The sequence below is a fragment of the Equus caballus genome, chromosome 7 (assembly GCF_041296265.1).
Source record: "Equus caballus isolate H_3958 breed thoroughbred chromosome 7, TB-T2T, whole genome shotgun sequence".
Taxonomy (NCBI): domain Eukaryota; kingdom Metazoa; phylum Chordata; class Mammalia; order Perissodactyla; family Equidae; genus Equus; species Equus caballus.
Window position 1 is genome coordinate 70,879,278 of NC_091690.1, and position 20,269 is coordinate 70,899,546.

Below are 20,269 nucleotides of genomic sequence, written 5' to 3' on the forward strand. Positions count from 1 at the left end.
AGGTGAAGGCCTGGATGGCCAAGTCAGACTGAGCTGCCCGACAGGAAGGCCCCTGCCCCATCCCTGAGGCCACCGGAGATGGGGTCGCGGAGAGAGCCTCTCCGCCCTCCCTGAGCACGAGTTTCCCCAGCTGTGATGAGAATACAAGTCACTACCTACAGGTGTCTTTTTTTCATGGAGGGAAAGACGACAGGCCACAGAGTAACTTTGCTAGTCCTGTGAAGAAAAGTTTCCAATGTCCAATGAAAACAGCTGCTCCTGGGCACCCTTTAATTTACACAGCTCATCTGCTCCTAGACTTAGGGAGGGCGGAGGCAGTGGAGCTGCCAGGGGCCCCAGAGCAGCTCTCTTACTCCCACGAAGGAATCCCCTCCTGTCACTGTCCCACAGCACTCCCTATGAAGTAGACAAGGCAGGCTTGGGCAAGCCCATTTCACAGAGATGGAAACTGAGGAGAGGAGAAACCACCTGCCTGAGGGCAGGATCCAGGGGAGCCGGGAGTCAAGGCAGGTATTTGGGCTCTGAGTCCCATCATTTCCATGAAGCCACGCTACTGAGGGCTGACCCCGCGACACAAGCCAGTCCACACCCAGACTTCAGGAACACACTCCCGGCTTGGGGGGCTGACTGCTCTGCCCTAAACTGTGCCTCAGGTCTGGTGGGGACATCCTCCTGCAGACTGGTGTGCAAGGAATGTGAGCCCCCCACCACAGGCTCCCACAAGTCCAGCTCCTGCTATGAGGGCGAAGCCAGAGCCGCCCGCAGCAGTGGGCCAGACCACCCTCCGTCCCAGGGCCCAGCTCGGGGTGGGGGTGGGTGTCTCTGGACGCCTGCCTGCCCAACAGCTGATAGCAGGGTGGCCAGGAAGGTGGCACCTAGGGCTGACGAAACCAGGGTTTCCTGGGCTTCCTCTGAGGGGGCACAGTCTGAGCTCTAATCACCTTAATCTGAGAAAGGGCCCTGGGCCAGCTCTGCCCCTACGTGGCTCTGTGACCTTGAGCAAGTCGCTCAGCCTCTCTCAGCTTCAGTTTTCTCATCTGCAAAATGAGAATAGTCCCCACCTCACAGGGTTGTTGCGAAGATTAAATGAAAAACATGTGTGTCAGGTGCCTTTGGCATTCGTTAGGGGATTAAACGGTAGCCAGCGCCATTGCTTCTCCCATCGAACAGAGTGGGAAGGGGTGTAATGAGCAGACATAGCATTATGTGTTTGGAGAAGAGAGAGCAGAGTGAGGGTGGTGGCAGGGGGGCTCCGAGGAAGCAACGAGGCCCTGAAGACAAGACGTGGGAGGCGAAGGGGAGGAGAGTGGGCATTGTGATTAAGGGGACAAACTCAGGGAGTTAGAAAGAGGCAGGCCCCAACACAGAACACTCAAAGCAATGGGGGTTCACGTCTACCCAAACCAGAAGCTGAGAAAAGAGGAGCTGGAAAGGGGTCGAAAAGCGGCCTTCTGGAGGAGGTGGGCAGGACAGAGACAAGACTTGAAGCAAGGAGCACTTAGGAGGCGCCACGCACTGCACTAGCCACCAGGGAAATAGCACCAACCTGGCAGATGAAGCCTCACCTGTTAGGGGCTTAGGTAAAGGTAGGGTGTGACGTCAGGCAGCGATGAGCACCATGGAGAAAAATAACTTGAGGTAATGAGCTCGAGAGAGGAGAAAGGGTACTCTGACCCGTGCATGGAGAGGAGGCACTGAGCAAGGCTGGCCTCCACCGGGAGGCAGGGGCACACACGGGCAGCCATGGGTCATACCCCCGGATGGCCTGCACGGCTTCCTCCACCCACCTACCTTCACCACCAGCATCACCAGGAGGGGGTGCGCCAGCCTGGAGAAGGCGCAGAGGACAGGAGGCTGGGCATCAGGAGAACCTGGCCCCTAACTCACAGGAAGTACAGCCTTGGTGAGTCACTTCCTGTGCAAGCCTCAATTTCCTCATCTGGAGAGTTGAGCTAATACCTACCTCGCCAGATTGTTGTGAGAATTAAATGAGATAACATATAGGCAAGAGCTTCACAAAGAGTAAAGACCTGCATGAATGCCGGAAAGTTATCAAGCGGGCCTCAGTGTTCTCTCCTGTCTAATGGGTACAACACCCTCCGTCCTGCCTTGGAGCAGAGGCGTTGGCGCCAGCAGACTTGGGATTCCAACCCTGGCTCTGACTCTTACCTGCTGTGAGACTGGGAAAGCCACCTCCCCTGTCTGAGACTCAGTGTCCTCCTTAGTCATGATCCAGGATCGTCGCGAGGAATCTAAACAACTTATGGAAGAGGGACAAAGAGAGTCTGGCACATCTGCCAGAGAGCTAGAAAGATGCCAGTGAGGTCACAGAGATGTGGGCAGCCTGTAGGGGCTCCTTGAGTGGGGAAGTCATCCTGGTCATGTCCCCACCCCCAAGGGTGCCACTCCTGGGCCCACTTGGACCTAAGTTCTGCCCTGGGCCACCAGCTGCCAAGTGGACAGTGAGGAAGTCGCCCTAAGCTACTCCAAAGGGCCGGGTACAAGTCTGCACAGAGGCGGAGAGATGGACATACGGACCCTGCCAGACCCTTCCAGGCCCAGGGAGGTCCAGGAAGCTGGGCCAAGTGCCAAGGAGACTCCACTTCTTCAAGGCAAGCTCCCCTCCAGGCCCCCAAGCACCTTCCAATGGGAGTCCACACGTGTGATGAGAGGGCCGGGCACAGCTCTGGACAGTCACGCCTGCTGATTTTAGAGTCCCACTCGAGGGCTGCGCTCCCGCAAGCCTTGCACATGAAGCTGTCCGCATTCTGCACGCCCCCACAGGCTCAGCCAGACACTCCTTCCCTCCAGGAAGTCTCCGCACACTCTCGGCCCTGCCTGCAGTGCCCCGAGGGAGAGTCCCGTCACCTCCAGGTCCAGTCCGGTCAGTTGTCTACCTCACACTGACTGGGCACCCCCAGGCACTGAGCGCTGGCCCCGAGGCCTTCCTGGCCCTTCCTGGCCCACTCTTCCTCAGGGAAGCCTTCCTCCCCGCACCCCCACGTGCCCCCACCTCACCCCTACACTCAGCCTTTCTCATTATGGGAAAGAGTGTACATTTGTTTGCAGGGACCATGTCCTGTTCATCCAGGTCCCTGTGCCCAGCACGGGGTCAGGCACAGAGTGGGTGCTCGGTCAACGTTTGCTGAATGACTGGATGCTCAAGGGGATGGCGTCGACTAAAGGGGGCCTGGACCACAATAAGCCCAGTCAATGGCTGACTGACCTGAGCCATGACAGAGGGTCAAACAGCTTTCTACAGAATCAGGAGGGCAGGGTCTCCTCTGGCCGGAGCGGTCAGGGTTAGAGGCAGGGGCAACAGCGGAAGTCTCCAGAGGGAGGGGAAGGGCGGAGCCCAAACATTAACATTCATTCGACAAGGGTAGGAGACGCGGGTCCTTGGCACCTGCTGGAGGCTGAGCTCTGCTCCCGGGCCGCCCACCCCAGCTCCTGCTGGGGAGACAGGCCGTGAACAATTAGGCACTGAGGGTCAGTCAGGGCCAGGGAATCCAGGGGAGGCCCCCAACCCGGCCTGGAGGATGTTCTCAGGAATGCCTTCCTGGAGGAAGGAATGGGTCAGGGGAGATGTAAAGGATGAGTAAGAGTTTGCCAGGCCGACAAGAGGCAGGTACGGGGGCCGGCCCGGTGGAGCAGCGGTTAAGTGCGCACGTTCTGCTTCAGCGGCCAGGGGTTCGCCGATTCGGATCCTGGGTACAGACATGGCACCGCTTGTCAAGCCGTGCTGTGGCAGGTGTCCCACATATAAAGTAGAGGAAGATGGGCATGGATGTTAGCTCAGGACCAGTCTTCCTCAGCAAAAAGAGGAGGATTGGCAGCAGATGTTAGCTCAGGGCTAATCGTCCTCAAAAAAAGAAAAAAAGAGGCAGGTACGGGTACTGGAGTCCAGCAAACGGCATTTGCGAAGGCCTGGAAGGCAGAGAGAGCACAAGTGTGGGGAATCAACTGCACGTAGTTCAGCCAGGCTGGAGCACAGAGACTGTGTGCATGGGTGGGTCTAGTTGAGAAAGTGGGAGGGAGCCATGAAGGACGGGGATTGCCAGGCCAAGGAGTCCTGGACTCTGCCCTGAAGGTCAGAAGATCACTGGCCACTCCTCCCGTTCCCTCCGCCAACTTCAGTTGGTGCCTAAGGGGCCCGAGGCAACTAGCCAACCATTCACCTAGTCCCAACACAGGTGAATTCCTTTCTGGAAAGATCAGTAGTCTCCTCTTTAAGGGTTAGGTGTCCTTAAAGCAGGGCCCATTTGGACATCTGGCTCAGAGGGGAAGCCAAGCCACTGGGAGCCAACACAGAGCTATGGTGGGTGTGCTGACTGGGCAGCTTCTGGCTTGGCCATCAGGACCCTGCATGGGCTCAGTGGATTCCTGCGTGTTGGTCCTCACGGCCTCCTGTGTAAGATCCTGCCAGAAAGTCGGGCATCCTGAGCATCCACAGACATGCTGAGATCCTGGGCACCTCCTCCCCTTCTGGGTCTGTTTCCCCAATGGCACTAAATTAGGGGTTTGGGTTAGGTTAGCTGAAATCTGGGGTCCTGACAACTTGGGCCTTCTATGCTCTGCTAGAATCTACTAATGACTTTTTATTCACAAAGACTCCCCTAAAGAGACTCCAAGCCCCTCTTTGGGCTATCCCAGAGGCCTGGATTTTCAAGTATTTGCTTTTCACGAAGGAGGGTTGAGTCCTGGGAGGGGAGGTCAACGAAGCGAGGCTCTTAGGATGCCACGTCCCTGAGACTCTGGAGCTGCAACTGGGACCCTGGAGGTGACTGCTGAGGACCCCAATAGCCCGCTTTCCCCACCCCCACCTTCTGACACATTAAAAAAAATAGCTACTAAAGTGGGAGGGGTTGTCACGGCAACACCACCAGCTTGCGGGTACGTCACCACGGCATCCTCAAAATAGGCCCTGATCATAATGCATGAGCAAGTGTGGGGAGCTAGATTCTTCTGGAGCACTTAACTGGGCCCCAAGGAGGACATGAGCCCATTTTCACAAGGACAGGTTGAGGGCAAGCAGCAGTCAGGGGCAGGGTTGGAGCCCCATTTCCACAGCAGAGCTGGAATGAACCCCAGGGGACTGTCTCATCCAGCCCTCCTCACTGTCCAGATGAGGAGCCTGAGGTCCCAAAAGGGCACAGTCTGGCCCAAGGTCACATGGGAAGAGGGTGCAGAGTTAGGTTCCTGGCCCTTTGCTCAGGACTGTTAAACTTGCTCTAACAAAGGAATTCACATTTCCTGCTTCTGTTGATTGCCCAAAGGGTACCTGGGTTCAGCTTCCCTGGGTCTGTGCCATAACCTGAGGCAATACTCTTATCACGCTTTAGCCCATTTTACAGATGAGGAGACTGAGGGTCAGGAAGAGGCAGTGGTTTGCTAAGGCGGCACAGCAGTTCAGCGGCAGAGAAGGGGCTGGACAGACCCCAGGCCTAACTCCTAGCCCCAGGCCCCCAAATTTGCCAGCAGCAGCTCCATAGCCCAGAGGCCCCAGAAGTGGTGGAGATCAAGAAACTCTGAGTGCACCAGGCTCCTTTCCCAGGAGCTTTCAAATCTTCCTGCCAGATGCACACAGGTGAGCCACCCCAGGCCTGGATGCAGCATCCTCTGCCTCCCTTGTCCCTGCCTCTCAGCACACGGGGGCCTCAGCCCAGGTTAGCTGCTTGGAGGCCCCACAGTGCGAGTGCCCCTCCCACCCAAAGCTCATGCCTCTATTCATGCTGTTCCCTGTACCTGAATGTTCTTGCCTGTCTTGCGAATACCTATTCATCTTTCAATACGCACACGGAAAGGGACCTCTTCCTGGAAGACTTCCCTGACCCCAGGATGATGTAGCTGCCACACCCTCACCTCTAGTTCCCTGTGTTCCTTCCTCGTCACTGCGTCCATCACTGTACGCTGTCATTCTGTGTACTTCCCCCCTAATCTCACTTCCTCAAAAGTAGGGGCCAGGCTGACCAACCTGTGTGCTGCAGAGTCTGACACACACAAAGTGCTCCATCAATAAACCGACGGGCTCACATTCCACGTCCCCACCACAGAGAAGCCTTCCTGGATGCCCCGCAGCAGAGTCTGCCGCTCTCCAGTGTTGGAGACTATTGTACCTGTCACACAGGACAAGTGACAAGAACTAACTTGAGTGTCACAAGTTAGTTTACAAAATACTTTCCACTCTAGTTCACCCAAACCCTTAGATGCTTAAGAGTCTGAGATTCCTGGTCCTATTATCCCTACAGGGGGAGTGAGCCGCCCAGCCACATCCCAGAGGGAAAGCAGGGCTAGAATCCTGGCTCTCTGGCTTCCAGGTCCTGGAAGTGATGAGGAGACCATGGTGAGCCAGGCTCTACCCACTTGGCACTCTGTCCTGGAGCCAGCTCCTCATGAGACTGTGGGTGTCTCCAGGGCAGCAAACAGCTGCAGCCCCGGCACCGCGGGCACCAAGGAGGCCTGAGGAAGGATCGAGGAATCACACTGACGCTGGAAGCAGGGCTTCCTGCCTAGAGGACGGGGCAGTTCCCAGGAGGGCTGAGGGACCATTAATGATTCATTCACTCAGCAAATATTGACTGAGTGCCCACCGCACACCAGGCTGTGCTGGATGTCAGCAACACAACACTGAGAAAGATGGGCCAGGGCCCCATTCCAAAGGGGCTGACATTCTCATGGAGGAGACAATTACCTAAACAGATAACTACACACGATAATTTAGGTCATGATGAGGGCTCTGAAAAATAAAACAAGATGTGGCAACCAGGGGGCGGCTCTCCAGAGGGCAAGGTCAGAAAAGGGCTCTGAGAGGAGACTGAGTGATGAGAACCAGCCACACAAAGGTCTAGGCGGAAGGGCAGCAACCTCCACAGCCCTGAGATAGAACCGGGTCAGCGGGGATGCTGGGGGAACGGGAAGACCACTGGCAGTTCTGGAGAACAACATGGTGGGAGATGAAATTGGGAGGCAGTCAGGGCTACTCACAGGGGGCTTCACGGCCACAAAGAGGAGTTCAGAAAGTGTGAAGTATGATATGGGGCAATGGCCGTTCACGTGGCCTCAAAGCTCTGGGGACTCATGGGATCTCCATCCACCAGGGCAAGCTAAGGGAGCTTCCTCCAAAACCTTGGGAAGGGGCAAAATGCACCACCCCCATCGTGGAGACTGGGGGCAACCTTCTCTCATTCAGGAAACTGCTGAGCAACGACAATGGCCACAGTCCTGTGCTCAGCCCTTCCCCACCTCCCCACACCTTGCTCTCGGTTTGAGGAGGCAAGTCACTGACTGGGAGATGGATCTGGGTTCTAACCCTGAACTGGATAATCCTGGACCAGTCCCTTCTCTCAGGGGCCCTCAGTGTTCCATCTGTAACATGAGGGCTTGGCCAGATCCAGCGCTAATAGATAGTTGTGATTTATGACTCAAATACTTGCTGCTGAATGTGGAGGTGGGGCAGGATTTCCACATTGGCCACTGACTCACCCAGCCTGCCAATAAAATAATACTCTTGGCCCTCCTTCCCCTGCCCAGCAGAGCCCTCGGAAGCACAGGTAACTCCAAAGCACCCCTGTGCAGCTGGGGAAGTGGTGCATGGGAGGTAAAATCTACAAATTAGGGGAGAGGGAGCATGAGAATGATGCTCTCCTCCTGTGATTCAGGACTGAGTTAGTGACTGTCAACCCTCAGTTCCAGAGTTAGCTCCCAATTATCTAGTCTCTTAGTTTCACCCCCTACCAAGCTCCTGCTTGCGTAACCCCGGTGATGGGGAGCTCCATACTCACCCCTGTGGAGGCTGCTGTGGTCCTCAACAGCAGTTAGAAAGGATTCCTCTACTACATCAAAACCTGCCCCCTGCCATCCCACACCTGTTCCTGGCCTTGCTCTTTGGAGCCGCACAGAACAAATCAGCTCAGAATTTTACTGGGGCTGCCAGCATTTTGTGCTGGGTACTGTGCTGAACGTGGGGACACAGGCAGGCGTCAGAGCGCTCTGACCTGCAGAGCTTCCCATCCAGGGGCAAAGGGAGGCATGTGAATGTGCCTAACTCTGCAGCCTCCACCCCTGTCACAGGGCAGTCCTTCAGAGATTAGAAAATACCAACAGACTCCGGCCTCCCCCAACAGATACCCACCCACCCATGGCTCCCACAGCTGGCCTTTCCTTTTGGCCAAGAAACCAGACACCGAGAATCAATCTCTAACCCATTACAGGCCTTCCCGTCATAGAATCCATGGTCTCTCCTTCAATACCGCCACTGACAGGGTGCTCACCACCTCACTACAGACGAACCTTATCTGCAGAGGGAAACCAGGCCACTGGGGAGTGGCTTCAAAGACTAAGGATGTCGAGAGCAGACCTAATGCAGATGCCTAGGTAACACAAAATTTGATTCCACAACCTCCCCTACCCCACCTGCTCTTTCACCAAAGGAGCTCCCAGAGAGCTAAACAGACTGGTTGGCATTTCATACCAGCCCTTGCAACATCCCATGATGGAACTCCCTGCAGCTAGTATTGAAAAAAAAAAAAAAAAAGTTTTCAAGATCTGACAGCAACCTGGGGAAATTCTCCTGATATGATTACTATGTAACTTGGTCAAAATCATTCGCTAGAAGTCCTCTTGGATGACAAACTTTAGGTAAAAATTGTGAGGGTCAGGGTCACTGGCTTCTGGAAGATTCGGCTCACAGCCTATGGAGAGCAGAGGCGAGAGAGGTGGATCTCCAGGAAGGAGCAGCATAGAGAGCACCCCATCCCATTACCTGGAGACAAAAGCATCCTTAAAAGCATGAACGCCCTTAAAGGCAAGATCCTTCCTTCGTCTGTTTGGGGCATCAGTGGATGGAAGGGCACTCTTAAGTAAGAGAAGGGTCTCCCAGAGGTTACTGGACCAGGTGAATGGGGCAGCTCAGGCATCTTGATCCCAAGATGGTGACAGCAGCTTGGTACCTCTCCAAGGGCAATAAGCAGCACCCAGATCAAGAGGGGCAGATAATCACAGCGACAGTCACACTGGGAACATCACCAACGCACAGGACATGGTCAACTGAGACAGCTCCAGAGTGGGTTACCCTGCAGCCACTAGACCGTTAGAAGCAATTTTGTCAACAGAAGCAAATACGAAGTACCACTAAGAGGGAGAAAACAGGAACCAGAACTATATCTACGGCACGCCTTCAACTTTACATAATGTGGATAAATAAAATTATAAAGAAATATACTCAAACCCTAATAGGAAGCTATCTTTGGACAGTCGATTTACCAGCAATTTTTACTCTCTTCTTGTTTTTCTGTATTTTTCAAAATTCCAATCATTACATTTTATTCTTGTAATGAAGGTGGGTGGAGGAGGCGATTGTTAGTTACTAAAGAAAAATCCTAAGTAGGAGAGGTTCAACAAGCAGCAGAAAGACTTAAGAGGAAGGAGGGAGGCTTCAAGCAGGACAGACACACAGACAAGGACAGTTGTGACCACAGCCCACGGTCTCCCGGATTGTATTTAATCCCCAGGCCAAGTCGTCTGTTAAGGAAACCTTGGGCAGGTCATGCCTCCTCCCATCTGTCTCTCCAACTCTAGGCCTGGCGTGCTCAAGAGATGCTCTTCCTCGGGTGGGAAAAGCTCTCGAGCTTGATCTCAGCTCTGCCCGATTCCCTGAGGGCCTCAGTTCCACACGGGTCAGTACCTCGGGTCCTCTGGCCCCTCTTTTTTAAGTGTGCCAGGCTCACAGTTGCCGCTTCGTGGGCTCCCAAGCCTGGGCTGGAGGACAGGTGTGGGCAGAGGACAGTGTGGGCACACCTGTCCCACCCAGGCATGTTTCCCGTCTGGTGGCTGTTGCATGGGATTGCAAAACCCTTGCCACTCTGCCCCATCCAGTCTCTCACGGCTTGCTCCAGCTGGTGAGAAGAGAAGAGAGGGGAGGGAAGGCCAGAGGCCAGAACAATGCTATGGGCTAGAGAGGAGTTCTCAGACTATCCCTAATTACCGAGGGGTGGGAGGTATCACCCTCATTTCACAGATGAGGAAAACAAGCCGGGGGAAGGGAAGTGATGTAACAGAGGTGGCAAAAATTGACTAGCGCCAGAGTGGAGAATTAGCCCAGACTTGACTACCATGGCAGGCTGCCTGGATCAAACTAGGTAACGATTATTCTTCTTTCATCCCAGACCCAGATTTCGGGGGTGGGGTGAGGGTTGGGGGTGGGAGAGGCAAGCTTCCCCCGAACAAAAGGGGTTAGGACCTTAAGGTGCACAGCGGCCGGTCCTCCAGCAGCACTCTCATTATGAGCACACTCTCCTACCTGCCTTTGAGCCCTTCATGGTATCCTGTCCTGAAAACCTGGCAGCTTCACAGCCCCAGGATGAAAGCCCCCGCGGCCTGCAGACCCCTCGGCGGGAACGGCTCATCGCCCAGACCCTCCATCAGAGCTCTCTCTCCGGGCCGCCTGGGCCCGATGCTCACCTCGCAGGACCCCGGAGTAGGCGGCTATGAGGGTCTTCATGCTGAAGCGGGGACACTCACGGCCGTGCGGGAAGCCGCCTTACCCCGCGCCCCTGGCCCATGCCCCGGCCCCGGGGCCAGGGCTTCGCGCCGAGCACGGGGGCCCGGAGACGGCGCCGACGCGGCGCGGCTGCTGCGCGGGGAGCTGCGGGCGCGCGGCCGGGGCGACCCGAACGGCAAACCAAACCGGAGCCTCGGCTGCGACCAGGACGTTCAGTGCTCGCAGCGCCGCACTTTATAACCTCACAACGGGGCGGGGCCGACGCGGGCGGGGGCGGGCCGGCCGTTCCACGGCGCCCCTCCTCCCGCGGGGGAGCGCGCCCACCGCGCGGCTCGGCTGGGTCCTCTGCCCCGGCGCGTCGGCGGCGTGCGGAGTCCTGGGGAGCTCGAGTCCATCCCCCCAGAGGCGCGCCTCACCCCTCCTGCGCCTCCCGCTGGCCCCGGCCTGCGCCCCCCCGCCGAGATTGGTACGGCCGGCAGCTGGAACGTGGGCCGGCAAACCGAGCACGTGCGGGGCAGGCCGAGGGCGTGCGGACGCGGGAGGGGGAGGGCTGTGCTGTCCATTTGGCTGGACCTTTTCTTGGTTACAGATGGTAAGGTCCCGCCTCCCGTTGGTGGTCTCCGGCTTCGTTAGGTGCGGGCTGGGCTCCTAAACACTGCACCCCACCCAGCTGCCTCTGCCTTTCCACCTGTTTATCGAGAAACCTCACAGAGCATCTCTACGCTGCTGAGTCCTGGGAACCCTGCCCAGTGAGCCCAGGCGCTGCCCTTGGGATGCTCAGGTTAGTGAGGGTCGCGGGGCGTCAGAGATCCCACACAGATGCTGGCAGCAGTGCTGGGAACAGCGGGAAGCCAGAGGGCTATGCAGCCAGAGGAGAGAGGCCCCTGCCTGGGCCGGGGGCTGGGAGCGCTTCCAAGAGAGAGAAGTGCACAGCAGCTTTGGAATCAGTTAGACCTGGAGTCCAGTTCTGACCCTGCCTTTCCTGAACCTCAGTTTGCGTATCTGTAAAATGGAAATAATAATTATTTTGTGAGGTGCTTTGAGAACTAAATGAGGTAAAATATGCAAAAAGCCTAGCATAGTGCCAGGGACACAGAAGGTGTTCCAAAATTATTTTCGTTGCCCATGGATGAGTAGTTTTGCAGATGGAGGGTGTGGGGGCAAGGCAGAAGGGTGGGCCTAAAGTCTTAGAAAAGCTAGCGTGTTTGGGGCAGGGCTCAGGTGGCTGGAGCCAAGGCAGCTGTGGGAAATGAAGCTGGCACTTTATCTTAGGAATGACCTTGAGTGCCACTCCTGAGACGTTGGGGTGGGAGTGTGGTTCTTAGGATAGCTTTGAGCAGGGAAATGACAGTGGTCGGATTAGGTTTTAGAGCCCTCCAGCCATAGTGTGGGGAATGGACAGGGGAGGCCGGAGGAGGGACCCAGGTGACAGAGGATGAGCCCTGAGCTAGGGCAGCGGTGGAGGATGAGACCTGCTGGAATGTGATGGAGTCGCTTGTTGGATGTGGAGGATGAGGGAAGGGGTGGGACAGCAAGCGTGAAGAGATGCATTTCTTCCCATGGCTTGAGCGAGCTGGTTGTGGAGTCACAGCATAAGAGGAGAGGGACTCTGCTGTTGAGGTCTTTACCATCTGTTTGTGGGGGTTGTGGGGGTTGATAGAAGTCACAGTGCTAGGCAGCGTGTGACAAATGCCATTGATGGGACATAGAAACACTCCCATTTGTTCAATCCTCTCGGGGCCATAGGAGTAAACCTCATTGAGAAAGTGTCATTGTGGGGGCCAGCCCAGTGGCACAGTGGTTAAGTTTGCACTTTCCACTTCGGCACCCTGGGATTTGCAGGTTCGGATCCCGGGTGCGAACCTACACACTGCTTGTCAAACCATGCTGTGGCAGGCATCCCACATATAAAGTAGAGGAAGATGGGCACAGATGTTAGCTCAGGGCCAGTCTTCCTCAGCAAAAAAGAGGAGAATTGGTGGCAGATGTTAGCTCAGGGCTAATCTTCCTCAAAAAAAAAAAATTTAAAAAGCCTCCATGAAAAAAATTAAAAAAAAAAAAAAAGAAGGTGTCATTATGCCCTGAGGCATGAGTTGACCAAGAGTAGAAAGAAAAGCATTCCAGGTAGAGGGACCAGCATGTGATGAGGCTCTGAGGTTGCAAAGAGCTTGGTGTCCTTAGAAAACTGAGGGAAGGCTAGTGGCATACGAGGTGAGTGGGAGACCTAGGAAGCTAGTATGTGCAAAGGCTGGGAGGTAGGAACACATGTGATGTATTTCTGGGTAAAGAGGATTCTGGAGGTGCTAGTGAATTCTTGTATCCTCTCTCCAGTGGTGTTTTGAGTCCTCTTGGAGGTAAGACTCCTGCTGGCCTGGAAGGACCCCAGGTCAGTGTGTGGCTTGTGCCAGCTCCAGAAGGGTCTCCTGTGGGGGAGGCCTTGGGCTGGAATCCACAGCCCACCCACTCACCTTAGTAAGATCTAAGGGGCAGAGCTTGGGCTGGGAAGCAGGAGGCCTGGATTCTGGCCTTTCCTCTACCACTGACTTGCCAAGTGTCCTTGGGCAAGTCACTCACCTTATCTAGGTTTCAGTTTCTGCATCATGAAATGGAGGTGACAGTTCCTATCTTGCTGACTTCATTTGAATATTTAAAGATCAAATGAAATATTGTTATGTGAAAGGGTGCTACCACTATGCTATGAAAGGTAAGATATTATTATTTTAAATGGCAAGACTGTAGGTCACCAAGTCCCCTTTGAAACATTGAGATCCCAAGTTCATCTGCTTCAGCACATTTTTCCTGTGCACCTTCCTGGGCCAGGCTCTCATGGGGACACAGAGGGTAGTCCATGCCTTCAAGGAGACCCAACCAAGAGACAGTGTCCCAAAGCCAGTGGTTGCTGCAGGACAGCCGGGCTGCTGTGCGGGGAAATCTGTGAGGCTGTGCTGAGGTCGGCCCTTCCCTCCTGTGCTGTCACCATCTGTCTGCAGTGTCTGCCTCTCCCCTGGGCCAGGCGCTTCCCAGGTTCGGGAACCTCATCACTCTGCCCCAGTGCGGTCCCGGCTCGGCATAGCAGCTCCGTCAACAGTGGACTGACCAATGGATGAGTACAGTAGAGTCACAGACGAAGAGCTGTGGGAGCACTGAGAAGAGAATGGTAAATTGGGAAGGTTGAGAGGAGCTGATGTTGCGGCTGGACCTGAGATGATGAGTTCAATTCTGCCAGCTAGAGAGGAAAGAGAGGGGCGTCCAGGCAGAAGCTACAGCCTGGGTGAAGGCCTGGAGGTGGGAACCGTGAGCACGCTGGCGTGGCTGGAAGAGGGATGTGGGAGGGGAGGAGGAGGAGATGAGAGTGGAGAGGTTGACAGGAACCAGATTGGAAGGGCCTTATAATCCCGCTAAGAAGCTTGGGTCTCATCCTTTGGGAACTGGACCAAAGGAGGTGTGTGAGCAGCAGGGCACCCTCATTAGATTGGGGCGTTTGAAAGATCAGATGGGTTGGTGAGTTGGTGGTGTGGAGGTGGGGGCTTGGGGAAGGGGACAATAAAATCTGGTCCCAGTGTGGGCCCTTCGCACTCAGGTGGGAACATCCACCAGGGGAGCAGGGGCAAGTCCGAGGCCCGAGAGGGGCAGCTGCTTCCTTCTGGGTCACCTCACAGAGTGACAGCGCCCTCCCGTTGGCCCCCAGCTGCCACGCCCATGGCTCCTGCTTAAGCAGCTTGGTCCAGATTGCCTTTGGACAGAAGACCTGTCCCAACATTAGAGCAGCCCGGAGTGGAAGTTTCTCGGCAGCTTTCTGTGTCCTGGGCCTGTTCTCCCCTGCGCGAGGTGGACGTACAGGCTCAGACCAGGCACTGCCTTCTCTGGCCCCCTCCTCACGCATCCTGACGTCCCTCCATTCCTGTCTATAATGGCCTCCCTGCCCCTCCTGCTGGTAGGAGAGCAGGACAGCTCTGGGACCTGGGTCACCTTTCTCTCGTCATCTCCCAACCCAGCCCACGGGTGCTTTGGCCAAACCAGAGATAGAGAGGTCGAGTCTGGCCACCAAGCAGGGTTTGACTGGGGTGGGCTTCAGCAGGTTGGCACGTCCCACCACCGCCTTCAGTCACCCATGTTGTGCTGCCGTTAGGAATTATGGGTGCAGCTCTGAGGTTTGAGGGGCTGGACACTTGCCCCTCTGAGACTCCTAACAGGCACGGCAGCCTCGGCCCCTCCATCGCAGAGAGGAGGGTAAGTGGCCGGCCTGCATGTCAGAGAGAACGTGTGCCCTAGGAGAGGCTCAGGGTGACAGGCAGAAACAGACGTTGTCCAGCCCCCTGCTCCATGCTGGGCCCTGGCCTGTGAGCTTACCCAGTCCTCAGCCACCCTGCAGGGGGAGGTTGTCACCCCGCTTTGGAATGAGGTGAGGAGAAGGATGATGTCCCGGGTCACAGCGAGTGAGGAGTCGAGCCTTCCTGAACCTCGAGCGCATGTGCTTCCCTGCCTCACAAGGCTGGGAGAGGGGCCCCCTGTCACGGGAACCACTTGCCAAGAGCAAACGCCTGTCCATGCCCTCCCCTGAGTTCCCTGTGGGGTTACTCCCATTTGCAGTTGGGAAAACCAAAGCTGAGGGAATTGAAGAGCTTGTCAGATGTCAGTGTTCAGGCTGGGATTGGAACCACTTCTCATGCCCCAAGGCCAGGGCTTGTCTGGGTCACACTCGTTCCCAGGGCACAGCTCACTTGGAGGGTGGGAGGACAGAGGTGATGGCATGGCTCTGTGGTCCGGAAACTCACCCACCTTCTCCTTCTCATTCAGGAATTCGCCAGCCAGGGCTGCTTCGTGGCATGGCTGCCCCCCTCCTGGGACTCCCCTCCCCTTCCAAGCCACCTCTTCTCCCCCTTCTGGGTGACTGTACCACACGCTGCTTGGTCACCAGGGGCTAGATGCTGTATAGTCTCGGGTGCCCAGGCTAAGGAGTGTGGACTTTATCTACAAAGCAATGAAGGATTTTAGCAGGCATGACAGATGGTCACTTTTGTGGTTTAGAAAGACTGTGGTCCATGCAAGGACACCTTCAGTTGTCACCTCCCTGACACACTTCCTGATTACCTTTGCCCTGTGTTAGTCAGGATCCCTGCAGGAAACAGCTCACCTGTGATTGGATAATTGAGGAAGTTTTAGTACAAAGACTATTTGCATAGATGTAGGCAGGGGATAGGGAAAACTCAAGGGATGGTGCAGTACCCCAAAGCTAGTGACATCGTAGGAGGTGTCGCCTGGAGGACCGAAGGAAGGAAGCCATGTAGAGAGGGAACTATGTGGAGAGGGCTGCCTGATGGAAGCTGTGGCTTTCGTTGAAGGGGCACAGACAACCCACGGTGACCTGGCAGAGTCACTCTCTGTCCCTCCCTCCAGGCTTCCCACTGGCCCAAGGGTAAGGGAGCCCATCGATACAGTCCATACACAGAATCCAGGAGGAGTGCAGTATAGAGAAAGGTGGAGAATGGGTCTGGTGATAAATGGAAGGTAAGCAACACATGGCGCTAGAAGGACCCCCTCCCACCTCTGTGCCTCCATCAGACCCATAGCTTCTGTCTTTCAGAGCACCTGTAACTCTTCGTGTTTACACTCCTGTATTGCCCAGGAGAGGCTCCTTGAGGACAAAGGTGGAATCAGAATGGTCCCTGTGCCCAGTGGCCAACACTGGGCCTGGCCCACAGGAGGGCCTTGGCTGATGTTGGACGGAAGAAGAGAAGGGAGAGAGGGGAGAGATGATGATAATGCAGTGTGAACTAAAGGCATGGCAAGGCAAAAGCTAAGAAGCGAAGGTTGGAGAGATGCTGAGGCCTTCGAATCTCTAGGACTTGGTGACATGAATGTCGGGCAGAAGGTGCAAAGGGGTGATCGAAGGTGACTCTAGGTTTCAAACCAGAACCTAGGAGCACTGACCTCCCAGCCATAAGACCAGGCCTTAGCAGGGCTCGGTAGTGGCCTTTGGCCCTATCTTGTGTGACACATGTAGCCAGCTAGAGAGGAGTGGGGCTGAGACCCTTGGGAACCAGCCGTCGGAGCAGCCCCGTTTTAGAATGCCGTGTTGCAACATGTACAGAAATTGCCCCTTGCATCATTCTGTCTGCAAGTTTCTTACTCAACTCTCCCAAGACCTTTCCCCTGCAGGGAAAGAGGGGTCACCTTACTTTGCACAGAGCGCTCTTCATACAGTCATTTTCATCTTCCTTTCCCTCTGGCCCACTTTTCCTGGGACCCTCTTAGCCCTGTGCTGGTCTGTGGGTACAGACCCTGCTCTCCAGGAGCCTACGTTCTGGGAGAAACAGATGCATTGAAAGACAGTTACTGTGTGTGGTGATCATTTCACAGGATATACATATATGAATCATTATGTTGTATGCCAGAAACTGTTACATGTCAATTATATATATATATATATATATATAATATATATAAAGGACAATCACTATTCAGGAGTAGTCTTCTCAGCTTTTTTGAGCAGTGGAACCTTTTCTTCAAATACAGTCTTGTTTAGCCCACAAGGTGACACAGATGCTGGGGGCTGCCCTGGTTCATCAGGGGTGGTCTGAGTGTTCCGCGTGGTCAGCCTCTCACTTGTCCAGCCCCCACACCCCGGTCTCCAGAGCTCTGAGAACACAGTTGGAAACTCTCAAAGTATAGAATAGTAAGCGCTGGGCTAGGGACTCACTGAAGAGAGATGGTGAGGCCATTGCTCCCCACACGAGGGGGAAAGTGCAGCCCCTGGTGGGCTGAGACCCGGTCAGATGCAGCTTACTGAGCAGGGGCTCAGGACAGGTTGTGAGTGGATCATTTTTCTGGTAACTATAATAAGTATGCCTAGACAAGGTACTTCTCCTAATCTGTAGGCACCCAGACTGAATGAGCCCTAACCTCGCCACACGTTAATGTTGCTTCTGTGTTCAAAGTTTCCCTGTGCTCCATCTAATTGGGAATAAGTTAAGTACCTCTTTCCTAGGGTGGTTGTAAGGGCTAAAAGAATGAGTGTAAAGTGTCTAGCACAGGGCCTGGCTTATAGTACTTGACAAATGTTGTTATGAGTAGAAGTATTATGATTGAAAATAAGTGGGAGGACAGGTTTACCTGGGGATGGGCCAACTTGTCCACAGGGCTTTAGAGAAACATAACGGGGGAGGAAGGAGTAAAAGTGAAACTGGAGGACTTGAGAAATGACAAAGATACAGGCATCTCAGCATGGAGATGACACAACTCTTAAAGGGAAACCGCAACTCCAGTGAGCGTCCTGGAAGGAGCGGAGGCCCCGTCAGAGGAAACTGGAAATGTTGCGTGCTTGACTCAGCATCTCTTTCCTAAGCGAGGGGTTAGTGTCCCAGTGTGGGCGCAGGGAGGGATGTACCTCAACCCTGCTCTCAGGGAACTTGCAATCCAGAGAAGCACTTCTGGGCACAAATGACTACAATACGGGGAGGAAGCTGGAGAAGTGAGGAAGAGGGGGCCCTGGGGGGGATCAGGGACACTTCTTGGAGGAGTGGGCGATGGCACTGGGCTGTATCTACTTAAATCAACCACTCTGCTACACCACATGGCAGTGGTTCTCAAAATTCCATGTGCATCCCAATCGCCCGGAGCACTTGTAAAACCCGGCTTGCTGCGTCCCACCCCCAGAGTTTCTGATTCGCTAGGTCTGGGGTGGGGCCAAGAATTTGCCCTTCTGACAAATTCCTGGGGGATGCTGATGCCGCTGGTTTGAAGGCCACTCTTTGAGAGCCGCTGCTGAACGACTTCCTAGTGAGGAGCTGACAGCGCAGCGCTGGTGTGCTCTGCTGCATTCAGTTGCTCAAACTGCATCTCAGAGAACCTGCGGGAGAAATCTATAATTTCTGGGGGCTGGGGTGCAGCTGGAGAAGCGTTGGGAGATGAGAGGTCTAGAGCAGTCCTGAATTTTCCAAAAGGATGAGCAGCGAGTCTCATGAACTACAGCAAATAGTAACAGGTGCTAAACTGCAGTGAGTATTTCCTATCAGCCAGTTAGTATTCTAGATCGTTCACACGTGTCGATTTATTTAATAAGTCTTACAACAACCCCGTGGAGTAGATTCTATAATCAGTCCTATTTTACAGATGAAGAAATGGAGGCACAAAGAGGTTAAGAAACTTGCCCAGGGTCACACAGCTGTAAGTGGCAGAGCCAGGATTTAAACTCAGGTGCTCTGGGTCTGGAGCCCATGCTCTGCAATAGCTGCAAAATCCTGGCCGATTCTGAGGTCAGTGGTATAAACTGCATACTTGAGAGATGTTCATGTGGCCCTCGAGAGAAGGAACACTGGCTATCAGGAGCTGAGGTTGAGTCACCGAGAAGGAGTGGTATTAATGCCCCAGTTCCCTCTTCAGTGGCTTCACTAGATTCCCGAGCTGGCCTCGGCCTGTGGGTATCAGCATGGTCCCTGAGCGTGGAGGGTGACCAGCAAGCCAGCGTGGTCCCTGCCAGGGAGGAACAGCTGTCCCAGACAGGAGCTTATCCTAGAGTTGCGGTTTCCTGGTGATTCCAGCGTCCACCCTCAGTCCGGCCTTGTGGGGTTTGTTTTTTTTTTTAATCAGCAACCCGCACAAGGATTTTGACACAGAGCATGCAGGAGAGACAAAGAAGGGTGGGAAAGCAAATATTTTATGTGAACTAACTGAAAGCCTGCAGTGAAGCGTTGAATCTGGCAGGATGATGTTGAAGAGGAAGAAATGTAAAATCAGCTGTTGGTTAAACGTGTCTTGGCCTCTTTCTTTGGTACCCTTGGCCTCCCCCAGGCTTTGGGGTGTGGTGAGTCATGAAACTGAGCAGAGTTGGGATTTCCGATTAGGCTGACCCTCTGAAAGGATGCATGTTTAGAAACATACACAGTGACCTCTCTACCCTCAACAAGCAGGAAGCACTTGTCTCCATGCCTGCTGGCTTGGCCATGCCACCTTCGCTTGCAGAGACAGTTATACTAGCCTCTTCACTGGTGCCCCATCTCCAGCTTTGTGCTCCACGCTGATTCCTGGAATGATCTTTGGAACACACAGGCCAACCATTCTCTCCCTTGGTTCCCATAGCTCTCAGATGAGGCCCAATCTCCTTAACTGAGCATTCAAGGCCTCACGTGATCCTGCGCCTGCCACCCTCTCCAGCCTGCCTCCGCTGCCTCTCTCTGATGTGGATCCAGCTCTCTGGTTGCATCAGGTCGTTTGCTGTGTCCTTGAACGTGCTTTTCCACCTCTGGGTCTTTGCTCACACTGCGCTCTTGACCTGAAGTGCCCTTCCCCCAGCCTCTCTTTTTCCATACCCTGCCCATCCTTCCTATCTCTGTGCATCTTCCTCAAGAAGCCTTCTTTAGAACCAAACCCACTTCAAAAAAACTTTCATTTACACTTTAACACTAGGACCTGGGCTGGATATTTGGAGGTGTATAGGACAGGCTCCCTGCCTTCTGGAAGTTCACAGCTTGGAGAAATACAGTTTGGGGGAGCACACGTTTTGGAGAGACAGTTTGTATAACAATTTGTCTGTATATTCCTCTCTCTCCTGTCTGACTGTAGGCAGGGACAACGCTGATTCGAGGATCCCGGAACCTAGCATGAGACCTGGTACAGGGAAGATGTCAGAAAAAGCTTATTGACTTCCTCAAGGGTAAGGACTGTATCTTTTTCTTCTCGTTGCCCACTCCCTGCCTCTGCAGTCATGTGCACTCTAGGGACCTGGGAAATACAGTGTGGGATCCAGTATTACATTTTGTGTTACCCGGAATA

General features: G+C 54.6%; 1 protein-coding gene and 1 long non-coding RNA gene across 3 annotated transcripts in view; one reads left to right on the forward strand and one right to left on the reverse strand.

The window, feature by feature from the left end:
• The window catches only part of DGAT2 (diacylglycerol O-acyltransferase 2), a 30,620-nt gene extending 19,775 nt beyond the window's left edge, over positions 1 to 10,845 (reverse strand). The window contains exon 1 of the mRNA XM_023645689.2: positions 10,459 to 10,845. Within this exon, the coding sequence (XP_023501457.1) occupies positions 10,459 to 10,498 (40 nt within the window). The 5' untranslated portion in view covers positions 10,499 to 10,845. The remainder of the gene's footprint in view (positions 1 to 10,458) is intronic.
• The window catches only part of LOC102147347 (uncharacterized), a 39,011-nt gene continuing 29,520 nt past the window's right edge, over positions 10,779 to 20,269 (forward strand). The window contains exons 1-3 of one of the 2 annotated variants that reach the window (XR_011440680.1): positions 10,779 to 10,964; positions 11,088 to 11,279; positions 20,060 to 20,150. This is a non-coding gene — a long non-coding RNA (uncharacterized lncRNA). The remainder of the gene's footprint in view (positions 10,965 to 11,087; positions 11,280 to 20,059; positions 20,151 to 20,269) is intronic. The other variant, XR_011440681.1, reaches the window with a different exon arrangement.